Consider the following 20,504-nt stretch of genomic DNA (forward strand, 5'->3'; position numbering starts at 1 on the left):
GGAATAGCCTTCCCCTGGCCTCCCAGAGGCATAGAGGCCAGGCCTCATGGGGTAGCCCTTCTGAATCCTTTGCTTTCCTTTTCTCTCTGGGATCCTAGTTAGGTATCTTTTGTTGTGGAGGAGCTGCAGATGTGTCTCTGTGATACTTAAAAACTTGGTTTATTCCGTAGAGATTTTAGTTACAAAGGCAGATGGACGGTCTTCATCCACCAACCGAACAGGTCTAGTTTGATCTTTTGCTCTAGGGGCTATTGTGTTCTGTACACAAGGTGTTTCATAACCAATTCAGGGTCATATCAATTCACAATTGCGTTAAAAGAGGATTTTGGTGCTCACTTAGGCAGCACATATGCTAAAATTGGAATGCTACAGAGAAGATTAGCACGGCCCCTGTGCACGGATAACATGCACATTCATGAAGCATTCCATATTTTTATATATATATATATATATATATATATATATATATATATATATATAAAGAGGATTTTGTCTCCATCCTGAGAGATCTCTCATAAGGTGCTTTTCCCTATTCAGGCCTCAGTAATTTCTAGGCTGTCTTTGTCCCCAGAGTACAACTTCTAATTCCTCTCAACATTGGATGCAACGTGATTTGCAAATCTGACCATATCTCCTCCCACTTTCCTCCTGTAAAGGGCTCTTACTACCTTCAGTTACAGCACAGTGGCCAGCCCCCTCATTACCTGGTTCTTTACGGTCTCTGGGTCTGGAGTCATCCTCGGTTACTTCCATACATGCCTGAAGCTGCAGGAAGAACTGCATACTTGCAGGTTCCAATATCACCTCGATTTCTCTGCATTTGTCATCTGCTCACCTAGATAGCTCCTTCAAAACCCGTCTCAGAATTCTCCCTCCAACAATCCTCCCCTGACTTCTCCTCAGTCCATTTGGTCCTCCATGATGGACCCCTTGCAGCTTGAACTATTTTAACACATCTCTTATTGCAGCCAGTATCCTCCAGGGAGCCAGCAAGGCCTTGCTCAGCTCCAAGTCTCTGGCATTGCACCTCCTGTAGTGTCAATGCAGAGAACATTTGTGTCCTGAATGAAAGAATTAGCGGTGTTATCTCTGCCTGGGAGCTGAGGTCTGGATGTCTACCATCCTTTCACCGTAACACCTCCATTTGTTACCTTAAGAAGACAATGTCCATGTACTGTAGCTATGAACGAGATGGTCCTTCCCGGGCCAGGCGCGGTGGCTCACGCCTGTAATCCCAGAACTTTGGGAGGATGAGCTGGGCAAATCACCTGAGGTCAGGAGTTCAAGGCCAGCCTGGCCAACATGGTGAAACCCCTTCTCTACTAAAAATACAAAAAAATTAGCTGGGTGTGGTGGTGGGTGCCTGTAATCCCAGCTACTTGGGAAGCTGAGGCAGGAGAATTGCTTGAATCTGGGAGGCGGAGGTTGCCGTGAACCAAGGTTGCATCATTGCACTCCAGCCTGGGCAATGAGAGCAAAACTCCATCTCAAAAAAAAAAAAAGGTCCTTCCCTAGAGAAAGGAGTGACCTGACTCTGACTTAGGGCATCTTGGTAAGCCCACAGGATGCTTTATCTTGAGAGAGCTGTATATAGAACTTGTTTCTAAGTACTTTTTGAGAGAGAAAAAATGATAATAATTTCAGCTACTTAAAAAATAAAAGGTGGCTAACGTAATGTATTTGGTTCTAAAACGACTAGGAGATCTGCATATCTTAACATCAGCTTTGGAGGTCTATAATGTTGGCAAGAGACCTCTTGATTACAGGATGATCTTAGAATAGAGGCTGGCGAACTCCACCCAACCTTCTTGCCAGGGCTCTAGATTTATGGATCCACCCATGAACCAAGACATGTTCACAGCTGTATGCCTCTATGTGTTCCTGTCATAGCAAACCAATAAAAAATACAAGCCTGCAGTGAGATCTCTCATACACTGGCCAGAGGATGGAGAAGAAAAGTTTTCTACTTTTTTTTTTTTTGAGACGGAGTCTCGTTCTGTCGCCCAGGCTGGAGTGCAGTGGCACAATCTCAACTCACTATGAGCCCTGTTATTTAGTGCATTGCGTTGTTCATTCAACATGTATTTATTGAGTACTCACAGGTACCAGGCATGATGTTAGGCAGTGCCTACCTTGTTAGGAGACAATTCTCCAAGGGTCTCTTGCATTTTTCACGTCTGTTGAGTGAGGCAGGAACTGCACTGTGTTCTCGACTACATTTTCCAGGCTGTTTGTGTATTAAACAGACTCGGAAGACCAAGTAGTAGCTCCATCCAGCGCAAAAGGCAGGCATTTTACTGCCCATTATGAGATTCTGATTTTCTTGGTTCAAGATTTCTCTTCTGGAACTCAACCCACCATATGGATAAACGTCCTCTGAGATCACCCACATCTCCCACGTGTAACTTGGAGATGAGGAGATGTCATTCAAATATGCTGATGTCATACTGCTTGCTGGGCTGTACGTGCCCTTGTCTCTGACCCAGGAATCTCATCTATGTCAGCATCTATGAAACTGGTGTAGGCCAAATTGCTCACTTAAAAGCAGGGCAAAACCTCAGACCCTTCACAGTTCTTGGCAAGCTTATATCCTCATTTAAATTACTATTCAAAACATGAAAATGCGAATATTTTGGCCATCATGTTACTGGTAAGGATCCTGGAGCACGGAAAATTAAGTAACTCTTCCTAGGTCACACAGAGCTAGTTAGTGTCTGAGATAAGATTTTTGTCCAAGTCTGTGCAATTCCAGAGCCACTCTCTTTTCATAACATCGTGCTGACATGCTAAATTGCAAACATTAAAATGCCTGTAGTTCCACTTGTGGCACTGGGCCAGTTAAAATCCTTTTGGCCCCTAAATCATTCCCGTTGCTACGATGATAAAAATATTTAGGTAAGGAATGAAAACAATTGAGCAGCTTCTCTCCAGGGAGGACAAAAAGATAAAATCATGAAGGGGAGTTCCTTCCATTAAAAAAGAAGAGAAAATTCTCTTTAATATTTACGTAACAGTTGGCTCAAAGCCTTGACCTCCTGCTGCCTCTTCTGGGGAATGGATGAGATCCATCTCTCTCCAGGCAGGATGGGCCGAGTCATGTGAAACTCAGACTAAACAATGGGGCAGCTGGAGCAGCGGGTGAGCCCCGGGGTGGGGAGGCCTCCAGCTCTGCGGGCAGGGTCTGAGCCTTGCTAGACCTTTTGAAGCCCCTTTGTGAATTTCCATGGTGCATTTTTAATCTTTTGTCTTGTTTAATTTGATCATTATCTTATCCATATGATAGAGACTGACCTATTCCTTCAGTGACTCTTTATTACCTATGCAACAGAGTCCAAATTTCTTAGCTTGGGACCAAAGCTGCTCTATGGTCAAGCCCTTATATACTGTGTAACTGGCCCAAGCCTCCCTTCCTCTCTAAAGCCTTTCCTAAGTCCATCTCACTCTCCTTAGTGTTTTAGATTGATTTGTATCACTACTCTCTCAGCATCCATAATACTTTAGGGCTTATATACATTTACATGTTTATCTTCTCCCCTAAGCCATGGACCCCTGAAGGCAGAGGCTGCTATATTCAGCTATGTAATTCCAACACTTACATGGTACCTAATAAATGTTTGTGGATTACAGCAGTATACTCAGACACACACACATATATATTACCTATCTGTCTCTGGATCTGAAATTTAATCACTAAATACTCTTAGTTTGGGAACGAGCACTTTGAAGAAGCACAAATCATCTAAGGTTAGTAGGGAAGCTTTGGCTTGATGTAATCTGGATGATCACTTTCCTTTTCATAAGAGTGGCCCGGGTGCAAGTGTCCTGGGTACTGGAAGTGTGGATGAGGAGTGACCGGGCTGGCAGCACTTGCTAGCTCTATAAGCTAATCGTCCCACCAAAAGCAGGTAGGCTCCACTGCATCATCTCTCCCCAGCACGAGGAGGGACCTCTCAACCAGGCCAGCTCTGACTGGGGATGGGGATGCTGGCAGAGGTGCCTGGGCCATCACTGTTCGGGGCCACTGGGTGGCAGAGACCTGGCTGAGGATTCTCTGATCCCAGCACTGGTGAGTCATGCCAGCATTCATGAGTCTTGATGCCACCTGATCTGCTCCTTGGGGAGCTCCTGCTGACTTATCTCAACCTGCTGAAGGGAGGCCAGACAGGCCTGAGTTAAATGGCTCCTCTGCCATTAGCAGCTGTGAGACCTCCAGCAAAGCTCATTGACCCTTCTGAGCCTCAATTTCTACAGATCTAAAGGGAGGATAAGGATATCCACTTGCCAGGATTATTTCGAGGATTAAAGGAGGCTTATGTGCAAAGAAGCTGGGATTTTCTACAGACAGAGCTCTGTGCCTTTCCCTCTTCTTCCAGCCCTTCTCTGCCCCATCCCCTCTCTTCCTTTCCTCTCTTCTTTCTTCCTTCTTAAGTTTTTTTTGACTCTTTGGTATGTGCAAATTTGTGCATTATTTAGCGCAACTAACATTGGTTGCAGGCATGCTGCAGAATGACTTAGTGCATTGCTGGAGGAAGGATCAAAGATTTAAAAACCTGGTCCCTAATCTAAGAGAGCATTATTAATTGCCCACCAGTGTCCACCAGCGTGCACTCTCTGTGTGTATGTGTGTGTGTGTGTGTGTGTGTGTGTGTGCATTATCTCTTGAAGTGGCCCTGCTCTCTGGTGTGGCCATCTGGCCTCTGCAGTTAGCCTGTGACAGCTCCCTCCTTGTGGCATCTGAGCTAGGCCACCTGGGACAACCCAGCTCTGCAACTTCTGTGTCATCACTACTGCTACTGAGCCTGATTCTGGCTGGGTCTGGGGACCCAGTGGACTGGGAATAGACTGTGTTTCAATTGTTTTCCAGGACACTGTGCAGGCAAAAGAGTGAGGATAAAAGGAGGTGAGGAAGGGGAGGTGAGTGGCCAGGGAGTCAAGCTTAGGGTAGACAGCTCCTGGGCCCAGTGAGGGAGAAAGGAATGAGTTACCGTCATCCTTCCCCCACATAGGCACCCGCTGTCTAGGAGGCCTGGAGAGCCCCGGGTTCATCCTCTTCTAGAGACTTTTCACCCCAACGCATGTCTATGTGTAGGTTCTGGTGCCTCCTCTGTGCTCCCCGGACAGTGATCTGTGCTCCCAAACCTGGAAGATACGGGTGCTCAAAAACCTGAAATGGCATTGCCACAGGAAGGGATGTTAGAAACCGTTTACCTGAGTGTTTCCAAAATGTGCTTCGAGGACCACTTGGTCCATGAGCTCCTAGCAGGTATCCTGTGGGCAAATGGGGTCTTTGGGTCAACATGCCTGGGAAAGGTTGTGTGCACTGCTCCCCTCCCACCAGAGCCAGCATCCACACTGGGCCAGTGAAGACGCTGAGGAACCTGCACTGCTTTCACTTTGCACGATACATCGTTTTCTAAACTGACTTGCGCATATTTGTTGGGACTGTTTATTGCCATCTTTGCCACGCTGCTGTTCTGAAGATCATTGTTGGCCATGCAGATACAGTCAAGCCCTTTGTTTCATAGATGAAGGCCTGCGAGCTTGGGTCACCAGGGAAAGTTCTCACTTTTGGACCAGGCTTCTGCCGTCACTGCTTCTGTGAGCTCCCAGCTCATCTCCCCCACCACGGCCCCAGGACTGCCAGCTCCTCTGGCAGGTGGACCTCCCACTGAGCTCACATTCCCCATAATCTTCCCAGGGAGATCTTTGAGAACTTTCTGCCAACCCCCAGGTGGAGATGGTACAGCCTCAAGAAGCCGCAGCCCCAGGGAGTACCTAGGTGACCCCAGCACCTGGCGTGCAGTCTTTAACCTCACAGCTGCTGGTCCTTGGAGTGACAGCTGAGCTGTTGGAAATCTTGGAAAAACTCGCCTGGAAGGGAATGGTTAACCAGTTCATCTCTTTCTGTTACTCTGTTATTTTGAATTATGGCTACTCCTCAGGAAGTGTGCAGAAGTAGTGCAACGTGGAATGTTTGTTTACCGCTGCACGCAGTTGACACTGGAAGAGAGGGAGGTCTGAGCACTTGACCCTCAACGCTTGGAGTCAGGCACAACAGAGGTGCCATTATCAGCAACATTTCCACATAAGGGAGGAGAACACGGAGGCCAGAGGGGTCAACCAAGTTGTTCAAGGTCCTGGGACCAGGAAAGGGGAGCTGGGACCCAAAGCCAGGGAATAGAGCTCTGCACCACGGGGTATCATGGTCACTGTGACTGGAAGGACGAGATTCACTCATATTTTTGGATCAGGTCCATTTGTTCTCATACTGCACCTTGGAAAATCAACACTTCAGCCGGTGCCCTGGCTGCTGGGACAGGCTATTTCTAGAGGGACATTTCACCCTTCCTTTTGTTTCATGCAGCTGGTGCTCCTGTAGGGAAAGGAAAGCTGGTCACTGTCCTTCCTCCCTTGGCAGGCTTGGAGGCCGCCTGTACTGGCTGTGCTTTCTGAGAGCTGGCCCCAACAGGAGCCAGAAATGAACTGTCCAGGCCCCGTCAGAGAACATAACATTGCACAGGTGAAAAGCAAGCCCTGGGTGGTGTTTATCTTTCCCCAGACAACTATAGTAATACTGTTGGACTCTGAATGCTCGGTTACATTTCAAATTTATTTCCAATCGTTTTGAGCTGGATCAATGGGAGACAAAGGTACCTTTTAGCTCCGGCACCTGCTGTTCCCCCCAAATGTCAAGGACTGACATTTGATGCCATTATCCCCAGTCAGCACACAGATGACTTATTTCCTTGCTTCCCCAGCCCCCGGGTACCCCGGCACCCCCTCTCCCTCAACAAGGACTTTCTTGCCAGTGAGCTGATACCGTCCTGCACTACCCAGGGGGCCCCATGTGCCCAGATTTTCTCCCACCTCCGCGAAGCAAAGGGTGACCTCTGGGGTGGCCACCGCCTCCCTGGGTCCCTGGGAGAGGCCTCTTGCAGCGCGAGTCCTCCTCCATTCCTCCCTGGGCAGGTACCTAGTGTTTCCAGGTGCCTATCTCGGGAAGGAGCAAGTGCTGTCTGTCTCTGCCTGGTGGTATCAGTAGGGGTGCTGCTGGGCGATGGGGTATGTTTTTCCCGATGGAGCTGGAGGAGGCATTCAGGGAAGTGAAGTCTGTTGTCCCTCAAATAAAGTACTCCTTTCTGCTATTGTCACCAGCATCTTGGAGGGCAGGGTCGCCCTGCAGGGCTGCATCTGCACTCTCAGCAAACTCCGTGCCCTTGGCCTCATTGGTGTGGTACGTGCCCTTGTGCCGGTACATGTAGTGCAGCAAGACGAAGAGGAGGCAGACTAGGACGATGACCACAACAGCAATCACGACTGCAGGTGGGAAGAGGTGCAAGGGTCAGTCTGAGGCAGAAGCCCTGGGATCTGGGATGGGGGTCAAGACCCACAGGGGTTGTGTGAGGACAGATATGCTGCCACAACCAAAACAGGTGCTCCTTGATTTATGATGGGGGCCAGGTTCCTGTAAGCCCATAATAAGTTAAAAATACTGTAAACGAAAATTACATTTAATACTCCAAACCTACTGAGCATCAAAGCCTGGCCTAGCCTACCTTAAGCAGACTCAGAACACTTACATTAATCTAAAGTTGTGCAAAATCATCTGACCCATATTTTATAATGTAGTGCATCATACTATATATTGCCAGCCTGGGAAATGGTCTAAGTTCAAAATTCAAAGTATGGTTCCTACTGAATGCGTTTGCGTTCATGCCATTGCAAACTCAAGAACTCATAAGTTGAACGATTGTACATCGGAGACAACTGTGCCAAAGCCAGACAGGCCAGTTCATTCCTTCCCCATGCTTCACCAGCCTGTTGTGTGCTGGCCCTGTAACCTGTGCCTTCCTAAAATGATCCTCCTCTCCCCTTCTCTCATCTCCTTCCTTCCCTCCCTCCTCTTTTTCTTCCCCACAATTCTGCTACTAAGCATTCTGCAGACAGTCTAGAATCATACCCCAGGACTGAACTTTGTTTGGATATTTTTAATTATAAAACCAGGAAAGTCCCAGAAAACAGGGCAGAGTTGGTTGCTCTATGTACACTATACAGGGGGAAAAAAGATGAGGCTATTAACTGTGCTTGGGACAGGTTGTGTGGTTTGTGTTTTTCAATGGCCTGATGGCTGCTCCTCACCCTACCCTGCTCCCATTCCCTCCTGGGGAGTGAGGACTGCAGCGAATCTGCAGGAGGAGCAGGACTTGGCCACACAAAGGACTGAAGTGGGAGAGGGTAACGCAGAGGATGGCAAGGTGCTGGCTATGTGTGGGTGGGGGAGCAGTCACCCCTCACTTCTGCTGGGACTCCAGAGGGATGGGGAAGTACAGTGTGAGGCGACTGAGGAGGGGTCAGATCACTCAGGGCCTTGAGAGTGATAGAGCAGCAGTCTCATGGGGCCGGGCTGTTTTGAGTTTGGGCATTTACTTTGAAGCTGCAGAACAGTTCTCTGACTTTTCTTAGAATGCAGGTTTCTTTGGAGGCCTTGGGGAGGGACTGCTGAAGAATATGGAAAGTCTGAAACTGCTCCCAAGTCCCACCTTTATAGAACAATTTCCTAAACTTCCTACTGCCTTCAGGGGTACAATTCTGTCTGCATAATGTTAATAATACCATCTAATTAGCCGGGTGTGGTGGCGGGCACCTGTAGTCCCAGCTACTCAGGAGGCTGAGGCAGGAGAATGGCGTGAATCCAGGAGGCGGAGCTTGCAGTGAGCTGAGATAGCACCACTGCACTCCAGCCTGGGTGACAGACCGAGACTTCATCTCAAGAAAAAAAAAAAAAAGCTCAGTGGTGCAATGAGTTGGAGAATGCCAGGGTACACAGAGTCCAACGGGTGTCTTTGACTGCTTGCTGCTGCTGCTTTTTCTTTCTTTTTAAATTGTAGATGTTTCCTGAGTTATTAATAAGCTGCTGAGAAGTGTGGATCTCAAAGAAGGTCACAGAGCACACAGCACCTCCCAAACTTGGTTGTTCTTGAAACATGGTTTGCAGTCACAGCCATGACCCACGGGGATCCACTTGCTCATGGTTCAAAGCAAGGCAATGGCAGACTCAAGTTTCCTTGAGGATGGAGGGTTGGGGTACATGGACCCAGGGCAGAAAATGATGTGGGATGAGGGAGATGGTGGAGAAGTGTAAGTAGCCTGGTCAGTCTACCCTCATCCCACCTCCACCCTCAACCTCCCTCACCAAAACTGCTGTCTCTCCAGCCCCTGAGTTCCTGTGAGTCAATAGCCCTGAGGAAGGCTGATAAAATATATATACAGATATGTACCATGTACGTATGTATGTATATTTACCCAGGACTAGACTCCTCCATTTCACATACAAAACCACCTCTGAAGGAGAGAAAAAATGGCCACAGCCACCCCTGCCCAAGTCCTTAGGTCAGTTCTACCTGGATGTTTTCACCAAGGCCCCCCACCCTGGCTGCTTGAAGGGCTCTGTGACAACAGCTCACCTGCAATGATGGCAATGTCCGTTGTGGTGAGGGCGTGGGTCACCCCTGGATAAGGCCCTGTGAACAGAGGACAAGAATCTGAGGTCAGACAGGAAGATTCTCCATGCCTAGCAGCACCTTGTCCCAAGCTGCATCCTTTGCTCAGGTGTGAGCAGCTCTGTGAATGGGCCCAAGTAGACAGGAGCAGTGTGGTGCACCCACCGAATCCTAGCAGGGGTGCACAGACCAGGAACCAGGTTCTGCCTGGTCTGGGATGGAACTCAGGGTACTCCAGGCCCATTCGAGTTCTCTGCTGTATGCCTGCACTGAGGGTGGTGCCTCCACCTGGTAGATGCTCAACAGTTATCTGTGGTGTGTATGAAGGCAGGGACTCTTGTTATGTTTACGACAGAATGTTTGTGGAGTATCTGATGCTTACACCAGGGGTCTCAGTCCACTTTGTGTTGCTATAGCGGAATACTTGGGTAATTTATAAAGAAGAGAGGTTTATTTGGCTCACAGTTCTAGTGGCTGGGAAGTCCAAATTGAGCAGCTGCATCTGGTAAGCGCCTCATACTGCTTCTACTCGTGGCAAAAAGCAGAAGGGGAGCAGACATTTGCAAAGGGACCACAGGTGATACAGAAAGCAAGAGAGTTTAAAAAGCTGAATTTGCTTTTATAACAACCTGATCTCAGGTAACTAATCCAGTCTCATGACAGAAAGAACTCCCTTCCTTCCTCAAGGGAGTATAATCTATGCATGAGGGATCTGTCCCTATGACTCAAATATCTCCCACCAGGTCCCACCTCCCATCACTGCCACATTGGGAATCAAATTTCAACGTGAGGCTTTTGCAGGGTCAAACCACATCCAAACCATAGCACCAGGTGTTGCTTTAGTTGTCTTCTATCTACTGTATCATGCAGTCTTCACAGCCATCCTATGAGGTGCCTGGTGTTGTTGGCCCATGTCACAGGAAGAACACCAAGGCTCAGAGATGTGATGTGCCCATGATCACACAGCTCATCCAGTGTCAGGTCAGGACTTAGCCAGTGCTCTTGCCTCTGGAGTACACGTTCTGTCTTGGAGAAGCCCTTCCCAGAGCTCCTGTCTGAGGAGTCGTTCCTGAAGCCCCCTCATAGGTCTTTCTATTGACTCTCCTGTGGGAAGGACCACTGTATGACACTATCCAAGTTACTGTGTGCGTTTTTTCACGGCTTAATGGCCTGGCCAAAGAGGGCTGGGATGTGTAGGACATCGGAGACCTGCATGTTTCCTAGAGCTGCTGCACAGAATGCCGTATGTCTTCTGGGAGATGACTGTGAAGAAGGATTTATTGGATCACAGAAATATCAGTGTTAACATAGGAAATCCCATGTTCCCATTACAATGGCTCTGCATAATAAAACAGAGAAGGATGCTTCATAATAGTCATTTCCACTCAGAAAATCACTTTAATTATAGGGCTGTGAGGTCATTCTCCCCAGTGCAGCTGCCAGATGCCTCTTTCTTATAAGAAACCAGCTGCTGGTGTCAGGAGTCATAGTGGGTGAGGGGAGAACAGACTCCTTGCTAGGGGTCCACAGCAGGAAGCAGGTAGACCTAGGTAGGTGTGAAAGTGGGGAGGAAGGTAAAACAAGGCATCGAGTCAGCAAAGGGACCCAGTGAACACACCAGGAGTCAGGGCCTGGGGAGCCAGGAACCAGGTAGGATGGAGGGTCCCGCATTCAAAGTGCTTCTCAGGAGTAAAACCTGAAGCAGGACCATAGCAACTTCAAGTGGGTGCTGGACTCTATTATACAGTGTAAACAAGTGCAGCCTCCAATTTAGTATCTAGCACCTAGTAGGTACTCAATAAATGTTCACTGAATGCATGAGTAAATGCATGCATATATAAATAAATGGAATTAGTGGTGGGCTTCTAGACTTTTCTAATCACCAAGTACCTCAAAGTTCAGAAAGAAAGAATAACACCTTGCTTAAGTAGGCATAGATGGTTATTGAAGGTCAAATATCCAGAACTGCCCTCAGAAATTTTCCAGCATGTCTTTTGACAGTTTGTCCAACAGAAACAGGGTTAGAAGCGACTGTTACTTCCTCTTCCTTTAAAACAACTAATAATTGCTTACTAGGTGCCAGGTGCTGGTCTCAACATTTAATGCATTTTAACTCAGTCCTTGCAACAGTTGCCAGAACCTTGCTCTGAGCTCCTCCATTCTAAAACCAGGAAAGCTCCAGAAAACAGGGCAGAGCTGGTTGCTCTGTGTACACTATACAGGGGGAAAAGATGAGGCCATTAACTGTGCTTGGGACAGGTTGTGTGGTTTGTGTTTTTCAATGGCCTGATGGCTGCTCCTCACCCTACCCTGCTCCCATTCCCTCCTGGGGAGTGAGGACTGCAGCGAATCTGCAGGAGGAGCAGGACTTGGCCACACAAAGGACTGAAGTGGGAGAGGGTAACGCAGAGGATGGCAAGGTGCTGGCTATGTGTGGGTGGGGGAGCAGTCACCCCTCACTTCTGCTGGGACTCCAGAGGGATGGGGAAGTACAGTGTGAGGCGACTGAGGAGGGGTCAGATCACTCAGGGCCTTGAGAGTGATAGAGCAGCAGTCTCATGGGGCCGGGCTGTTTTGAGTTTGGGCATTTACTTTGAAGCTGCAGAACAAGCCTCTGTCTCTTCTTAGAATGCAGGTTTCTTTGGAGGCCTTGGGGAGGGACTGCTGAAGAATATGGAAAGTCTGAAACTGCTCCCAAGTCCCACCTTTATAGAACAATTTCCTAAACTTCCTACAGCCTTCAGGGGAACACTTGTGTCTGCATAATGTTAATAATACCACCTAAGAAGAAAAATGCTCAGCAGTGCAATGAGTTGGAGAATGCCAGGGTACACAGAGTCCAACAGGTGTCTTTGGTTACTTGCTGCGGCTGCTTTTTCTTTCTTTTTAAATTGTAGATGTTTCCTAGTTATTAATAAGCTGCTGAGAAGTGTGGATCTCAAAGAAGGTCACAGAGCACAGAGCACCTCCCAAACTTGGTTGTTCTCATGACACAGTTTGCAGTCACAGCCATGACCCGTGGGGATCCACTTGCTCACGGTTCAAAGCAAGGCAAAGGCAGGCTCAAGTTTCCTTGAGGATGGAGGGTTGGGGTACATGGACCCAGGGCAGAAAATGATGTGGGATGAGGGAGATGGTGGAGAAGTGTAAGTAGCCTGGTCCGTCTACCCTCATCCCACCTCCACCCTCAACCTCCCTCACCAAAACTGTTGTCTCTCCAGCCCCTGAGTTCCTGTGAGTCAGTAGCCCTGAGGAAGGCTGATAAATATATACACAGATATGTATGATGTACATATGTATGTATATTTACCCAGGGCTAGACTCCTCCATTTCACATTCAAAACCACCTCCTAAGGAGAGAAAAAATGACCACAGCCCCCCCGCCCAAGTCCTTAGGTCAGTTCTCCCTGGATGTTTTCACCAAGGTGCCCCACCCTGGCTGCTTGAAGGGGTCTGTGATGACAGCTCACCTGCAGTGATAGAAGTGTACATTGTGGTGGGGCTCTGCGATGAGACCTCACCTTCAGTGGTGGTGATGTCCATTGTGGTGGAGGCGGAGGTCACCCCTGGATAAGGCCCTGTGAACAGAGGACAAGAATCTGAGGTCAGACAGGAGGACTCTCCATGCCTAGCAGCACCTTGGCCCAAGCTGTATCCTTTGTTCTGGTGTGAGCAGCTCTGTGAATGGGCCCAAGTGGACAGGAGCAGTGTGGTGCAACCAATGACTCTTAGCAGGGGTGCACAGCCCAGGAACCAGGTTCTGGTTGGTCACTGACTGGGATGGAACTGTTTGAACCTGAAGTACCATGTCACTCCAGGCCCATTTGAGTTCTCTGCTGTATGCCTGTACTGAGGGTGGTGGCTCCACCTGGTAGATGCTCAACAGTTATCTGTGGTGTGTATGAAGGCAGGGACTCTTGTTGTGTTTGTGACAGAACATTTGTGGAGTATCTGATGCTTACACCAGGTGTCTGAGTCCATTTTGTGATGCTATATCTGAATTCTTGGGTAATTTATAAAGAAGAGAGGTTTATTTGGCTCACAGTTCTAGTGGCTGGGAAGTCCAAATTGGGCAGCTGCATCTGTTGAGGGCCTCATACTGCTCCCCCTCGTGGCAAAAAGCAGAAGGGGAGCAGACATTTGTAAAGAGACCACAGGTGATATGAAAAGCAAGAGAGTTTAAAAGGTGAATTTGCTTTTATAATAACCTGCTCTCAGGTAACCTATCCAGTCTCCTGACAGAAGGAACTCCCTCCCTCCCTCAAAGGGCTATTAGTCTATGCATGAGGGATTGGCCTCGATGACCCAAATATCTCCCACCAGGTCCCACCTCCCATCACTGCCACATTGGGAATCAAATTTCAACATGAGCTTTTGCAGGGTCAAACCACATCCAAACCATAGCATCAGGTGTTGCTTTAGTTGTCTTCTATCTACTGTATCATGCAGTCTTCACAGCCATCCTATGAGGTGCCTGGTGTTGTTGGCCCATGTCACAGGAAGAACACCAAGGCTCAGAGATGTGATGTGCCCATGATCACACAGCTCATTCAGTGTCAGGTCAGGACTTAGCCAGTGCTCTTGCCTCTGGAGTACACGTTCTCTCTTGGAGAAGCCCTTCCCGGGGCTCCTGTCTGAGGAGTCATTCCTGAAGCCCTCCCTTAGGTCTTTCCATTGACTGTCCTGTGGGAAGGACCAGTCTATGACACTATCCCAGTTACTGTGTGTGTTTTTTCACAGCTTAATGGCCTGGCCAAAGAGGGCTGGGATGTGTAGGACATCGGAGACCTGCATGTTTCCTAGAGTTGCTGCACAGAATGCCTTCTCTCCTCTGGGAGATGACTGTGAAGAAGGATTTGTTGGATCACAGGAATATCAGTGTTAACATAGGAAATCCCATGTTCCCATTACAATGGCTCTGCATAATAAAACAGAGAAGGATGCTTCATAATAGTCATTTCCACTCAGAAAATCACTTTAATTATAGTGTTTTGAGGTCATTCTCCCCAGTGCAGCTGCCTGATACCTCTTCCTTTCCTTTCCTTTCCTTTCCCTTTCCCTTTCCCTTTCCTTTCCTTCTCTCTCTCTCTCTTTCTTTCCCTTCCTTCCTTCCTTCCTTCCTTCCTTCCTTCCTTCCTTCCTTCCTTCCTTCCTTCCTTCCTTCCTGTCTTCTTTTCTTTCTTTCTTTCTTTTTTTTCACTCTCTTATAAGAAAGCAGCTGCTGGTGTCAGGAGTCATAGTGGGTGAGGGGAAAACAGACTTCCCAGCTAGGGGTCCACAGCAGGAAGCAGGTGGGCCAAGCTAGGGGTGTCTGGGACCAACAAGGAGCTTAGAGGTGGGGAAAAAGATAATATAAGGCATCAAGTCAGCATAGGGACCCAGTGAACACACCAGGAGTCAGGGCCTGGGGAGCCAGGAACCAGGTAGGGTGGAGGGTCCAGCATTCACAGTGCTTCTCAGTAGCAAGACCTAAAGCAGGACCATAGCAACTTCAAGTGGGTGCTGGACTTTGTTATACAGTGTGAACAAGTGCAGCCTCCAATTTAGTATCTAGCACCTAGTAGGTACTCAATTCAGTGAACATGAATGCATGAGTAAATGCATGCATATATAAATAAATGGATTTAGTGGTGGGCTGCTAGACTTTTCCAATCACCAAGCACCTCAAAGTTCAGAAAGAAAGAATAACAGTTTGCTTAAGTAGACATGGATGGTTATAGAAGCTCAAATACCCAGAACGGCCCTCAGAAATTTTCCGGGTGAAGACAGCATTTCTTATGACAGTTTGTCCAACAGAATCAGGGTTAGAAGAGACTGTTACTTCCTCTTCCTTTAAAACAACTAATAATTGCTTACTAGGTGCCAGGTGCTGGTCTCAACATTTAATGCATTTTAACTCAGTCCTTGCAACAGTTGCCAGAACCTTGCTCTGAGCTCCTCCATTCTAAAACCAGGAAAGCTCCAGAAAACAGGGCAGAGCTGGTTGCTCTGTGTACACTATACAGGGGGAAAAGATGAGGCCATTAACTGTGCTTGGGACAGGTTGTGTGGTTTGTGTTTTTCAATGGCCTGATGGCTGCTCCTCACCCTACCCTGCTCCCATTCCCTCCTGGGGAGTGAGGACTGCAGCAAATCTGCAGGAGGAGCAGGACTTGGCCACACAAAGGACTGAAGTGGGAGAGGGTAACGCAGAGGATGGCAAGGTGCTGGCTATGTGTGGGTGGGGGAGCAGTCACCCCTCACTTCTGCTGGGACTCCAGAGGGATGGGGAAGTACAGTGTGAGGCGACTGAGGAGGGGTCAGATCACTCAGGGCCTTGAGAGTGATAGAGCAGCAGTCTCATGGGGCCGGGCTGTTATGAGTTTGGGCATTTACTTTGAAGCTGCAGAACAAGCCTCTGTCTCTTCTTAGAATGCAGGTTTCTTTGGAGGCCTTGGGGAGGGACTGCTGAAGAATATGGAAAGTCTGAAACTGCTCCCAAGTCCCACCTTTATAGAACAATTTCCTAAACTTCCTACAGCCTTCAGGGGAACACTTGTGTCTGCATAATGTTAATAATACCACCTAAGAAGAAAAATGCTCAGCAGTGCAATGAGTTGGAGAATGCCAGGGTACACAGAGTCCAACAGGTGTCTTTGGTTACTTGCTGCGGCTGCTTTTTCTTTCTTTTTAAATTGTAGATGTTTCCTAGTTATTAATAAGCTGCTGAGAAGTGTGGATCTCAAAGAAGGTCACAGAGCACAGAGCACCTCCCAAACTTGGTTGTTCTCGTGACACAGTTTGCAGTCACAGCCATGACCCGTGGGGATCCACTTGCTCATGGTTCAAAGCAAGGCAAAGGCAGGCTCAAGTTTCCTTGAGGATGGAGAGTTGGGGTACATGGACCCAGGGCAGAAAATAATGTGGGATGAGGGAGATGGTGGAGAAGTGTAAGTAGCCTGGTCCGTCTACCCTCATCCCACCTCCACCCTCAACCTCCCTCACCAAAACTGCTGTCTCTCCAGCCCCTGAGTTCCTGTGAGTCAATAGCCCTGAGGAAGGCTGATAAATATATACACAGATATGTATGATGTACATATGTATATATATTCACCCAGGGCTAGACTCCTCCATTTCACATTCAAAACCACCTCCTAAGGAGAGGAAAAATGGCCACAGCCACCCCTGCCGAAGTCCTTAGGTCAGTTCTCCCTGGATGTTTTCACCAAGGTGCCCCACCCTGGCTGCTTGACGGGGTCTGTGATGACAGCTCACCTGCAGTGATAGAAGTGTACATTGTGGTGGGGCTGTGCGATGAGAGCTCACTGTCAATGGTGGTAATGTCCATTGTGGTGGAGGCGGAGGTCACCCCTGGATAAGGCCCTATGAACAGAGGACAAGAATCTGAGGTCAGACAGGAGGACTCTCCATGCCTAGCAGCACCTTGGCCCAAGCTGCATCCTTTGTTCAGGTGTGAGCAGCTCTGTGAATGGGTCCAAGTGGACAGGAGCAGTGTGGTGCAACCAATGACTCTTAGCAGGGGTGCACAGCCCAGGAACCAGGTTCTGGTTGGTCACTGACTGGGATGGAACTGTTTGAACCTGAAGTACCATGTCACTCCAGGCCCATTTGAGTTCTCTGCTGTATGCCTGCACTGAGGGTGGTGGCTTCACCTGGTAGATGCTCAACAGTATCTGTGGTGTGTATGAAGGCAGGGACTCTTGTTGTGTTTGTGACAGAAAGTTTGTGGAGTATCTGATGCTTACACCAGGTGTCTGAGTCCATTTTGTGATGCTATATCTGAATTCTTGGGTAATTTATAAAGAAGAGAGGTTTATTTGGCTCACAGTTCTAGTGGCTGGGAAGTCCAAATTGGGCAGCTGCATCTGTTGAGGGCCTCATACTGCTCCCCCTCGTGGCAAAAAGCAGAAGGGGAGCAGACATTTGTAAAGAGACCACAAGGTGATACAGAAAGCAAGAGAGTTTACAAAGGTGAATTTGCTTTTATAATAACTTGCTCTCAGGTAACCTATACAGTCTCGTGACAGAAGGAACTCCTTCCCTCCCTCAAAGGGCTATTAGTCTATGCATGAGGGATTGGCCTCGATGACCCAAATATCTCCCACCAGGTCCCACCTCCCATCACTGCCACATTGGGAATCAAATTTCAACATGAGCTTTTGCAGGGTCAAACCACATCCAAACCACAGCATCAGGTGTTGCTTTAGTTGTCTTCTATCTACTGTATCATGCAGTCTTCACAGCCATCCTATGAGGTGCCTGGTGTTGTTGGCCCATGTCACAGGAAGAACACCAAGGCTCAGAGATGTGATGTGCCCATGATCACACAGCTCATTCAGTGTCAGGTCAGGACTTAGCCAGTGCTCTTGCCTCTGGAGTGGACGTTCTCTCTTGGAGAATCCCTTCCCAGGGCTCCTGTCTGAGAAGTCGTTCCAGAAGCCCTCCCATAGGTCTTTCCATTGACTGTCCTGTGGGAAGGACCAGTCTATGACACTATCCAAGTTACTGAATGCGTTTTTTCACGGCTTAATGGCCTGGCCAAAGAGGGCTGGGATGTGTAGGACATCGGAGACCTGCATGTTTCCTAGAGCTGCTGCACAGAATGCCTTCTCTCCTCTGGGAGATGATTGTGAAGAAGGATTTATTGGATCACAGAAATATCAGTGTTAATATAGGAAATCCCATGTTCCCATTACAATGGCTCTGCATAATAAAACAGAGAAGGATGCTTCATAATAGTCATTTCCACTCAGAAAATCACTTTAATTATAGTGTTTTGAGGTCATTCTCCCCAGTGCAGCTGCCAGATGCCTCTTTCTTATAAGAAACGAGCTGCTGGTGTCAGGAGTCATAGTGGGTAAGGAGAAAACAGACTCCTTGCTAGGGGTCCACAGCAGGAAGCAGGTAGGCCAAGCTAGGGGTGTCCGGGGCCAGCAAGGAGCTTAGAGGTGGGGAAGAAGATAATACAAGGCATCAAGTCAGCAAAGGAACCCAGTGAACTCGCCAGGAGTCATGGCCTGGGGAGCCAGGAACCAGGTAAGGTGGAGGGTCCAGCATTCACAGTGCTTCTCAGTAGCAAGACCTGAAGCAGGACCATAGCAAGTTCAGGTGGGTGCTGGACTTTATTATACAGTGTGAACAAGTGCAGCCTCCAATTTAGTATGTAACAGGTAGTAGGTATCAGTAAATATTTACTGAATGCATGAGTAAATGTATGCATATATAAATGAATGGATTCAGTGGTGGGGTTCTAGACTTTTCCAATCACCAAGCACCTCAAAGTTCAGAAAGAAAGAATAATACCTTGCTTAAGTAGACATGGATGGTTACAGAAGCTCAAATACCCAGAACTGCCCTCAGAAATTTTCCAGGTAAAGACAGCATTTCTTATGACAGTTTGTCCAACAGAATCAGGGTTAGAAGAGACTGTTATTTCCTCTTCCTTTAAAACAAGTAATACTTTCATACTAAGTGCCAGGTTCTGCTCTCAACATTTAATGTATTTTAACTCAGTCCTTCCAACAGTTCCAATCCATAGGAGTTATTATTAGCCCCATTTTACAGATTTGGCAGCTGAGTGCCAGAAAAGTGTTATTCTCCCCGGCTTGCACAGCTACCTTGAGAGTCAGAAGTCAGTGATTTGAAGCCCTGGCAGCTTTGAGTCAGTGTGTTTTGTCTTGTAGTGCACTGCCAAGTGGAGAGCCTTGGTAAGCTGCTCTCCATTTGGCTTGAACGACTTGGGGTGCATTTCTTGGCTTGTTGTTAGGGACCTTGTACCCACATCTGTATACCGGGAGACTATACACACTTTCAGCAGGCCAGCCAGGCTGGGGGATGGGTGGGGCCTGAGACCTCTGGGACATTGCCACTTGGGCCTCCCAATGTGGGCTCCCTCCATGCTCATGCCCACTAAGAAGCATGCTGGGCAGGAAAGTCCCTCAGCTGGAACTACTCCCTCCATGCCCCATGTCCTCCAAGTGTGTGGAGCTTGATTTCCACATGTCTCCCGATGTGACAGACTCCAGGGAAGTGGCACTTCAGCCGGACCAGAGCTGCCCTATAGTAGTAGATCATCGTCAGCATAGAGAGGAAGCTCGAAGCTGTCTGGGAAGGTGCAGATGCTGTGAGACAGTGGTTCTCAAAGCGTAGTCTCTGAACACACAGCATCCTCTGGGAGCCTGTTAGAAATAGAAATTCTCAGGCCCCAGCCCAGACCTGCTGAAGGAAAGCACTAGGACTGGGTCCCAGTAATTACTATAGTAGATTCTGATGCATGCTCTAGGCTGGGAAGTGCTGGTGTAAGGAGGGCTTCCGGAAGCGGTGACATCAGGCTTGGTCCTTTAAGGACAAATAGGACTTTGCTGCACAAAGCATATAAGCCTTCCAGGCAGAGAGCTCAGCATCTAAGGCAGCTCTCCCCACTTCTCAGCTTTCTCCCCAGTGTCTGCTTGCCATCCACGGCTCCAAGGCTCCGGAAGCTTCTGGAGATGGCGGGGTGAGAGTCCCCCTCGGTGCACTCCTTTGCCCTGTGCTCATTCAGCTAGCATCAGTGATATGAGGTCTTTGGAGAAGGCTGGCTGAGTGAGCTCAGGTCCTGCCCAGAAAGTAGGTGGTTGTCTGCATCCAGCTTAAGGGGCCTGGAATGAAAGCCTGCCTCTTGCTGGAGCTGAGGGATGCTTCTGAGGTTGGGATTAGGTTCACGCTGAGCTCAGCAACTAGGATGAGGGTGATCTGCGGGCAGCCTTGGGGGTGCGTTTATGGCAGAATAAGGTGTTAATTACGGCCAAGCTTGGGTCTGGTATCAGAAATAGACAATTACCCAGCACAGCGATTGGACAGACATGAGAGGACCCATTTTTTGGAAAGACCCAAGCATCCTACTTTTTTTCTTCCGAGCCCTCCTCCAGGTTGCAAGGTCCCCTGCTGCCCCCTGCAACACCCCCGCCAGACAGGAAGCTCCACACGTTTGGGCTTGTGTTGCTCACAACTCTATACTCAGCTTTG

The 20,504-nt window shown here is 48.4% G+C and overlaps 1 protein-coding gene and 1 non-coding gene across 2 annotated transcripts in view; one reads left to right on the forward strand and one right to left on the reverse strand.

Annotated features, from left to right (window-relative positions):
• Positions 1-328: 328 nt before the first annotated feature.
• Positions 329-435, forward strand: LOC114671548 (U6 spliceosomal RNA). Its single transcript, XR_003721590.2, has one exon. It is a non-coding gene; the product is annotated as a U6 spliceosomal RNA (small nuclear RNA).
• A 6,159-nt stretch (positions 436-6,594) lies between these two features.
• Positions 6,595-20,504, reverse strand: part of GYPC (glycophorin C (Gerbich blood group)) — a 44,659-nt gene continuing 30,749 nt past the window's right edge. The window contains exons 2-5 of the mRNA XM_077956541.1: positions 16,755-16,862; positions 13,022-13,078; positions 9,465-9,521; positions 6,595-7,317 (exon numbers count right to left, since the gene is read on the reverse strand). Of these exons, the coding sequence (XP_077812667.1) occupies positions 7,121-7,317; positions 9,465-9,521; positions 13,022-13,078; positions 16,755-16,862 (419 nt within the window). The 3' untranslated portion in view covers positions 6,595-7,120. The remainder of the gene's footprint in view (positions 7,318-9,464; positions 9,522-13,021; positions 13,079-16,754; positions 16,863-20,504) is intronic.

This window comes from Macaca mulatta, chromosome 12, assembly GCF_049350105.2.
Source record: "Macaca mulatta isolate MMU2019108-1 chromosome 12, T2T-MMU8v2.0, whole genome shotgun sequence".
Classification (NCBI taxonomy): domain Eukaryota; kingdom Metazoa; phylum Chordata; class Mammalia; order Primates; family Cercopithecidae; genus Macaca; species Macaca mulatta.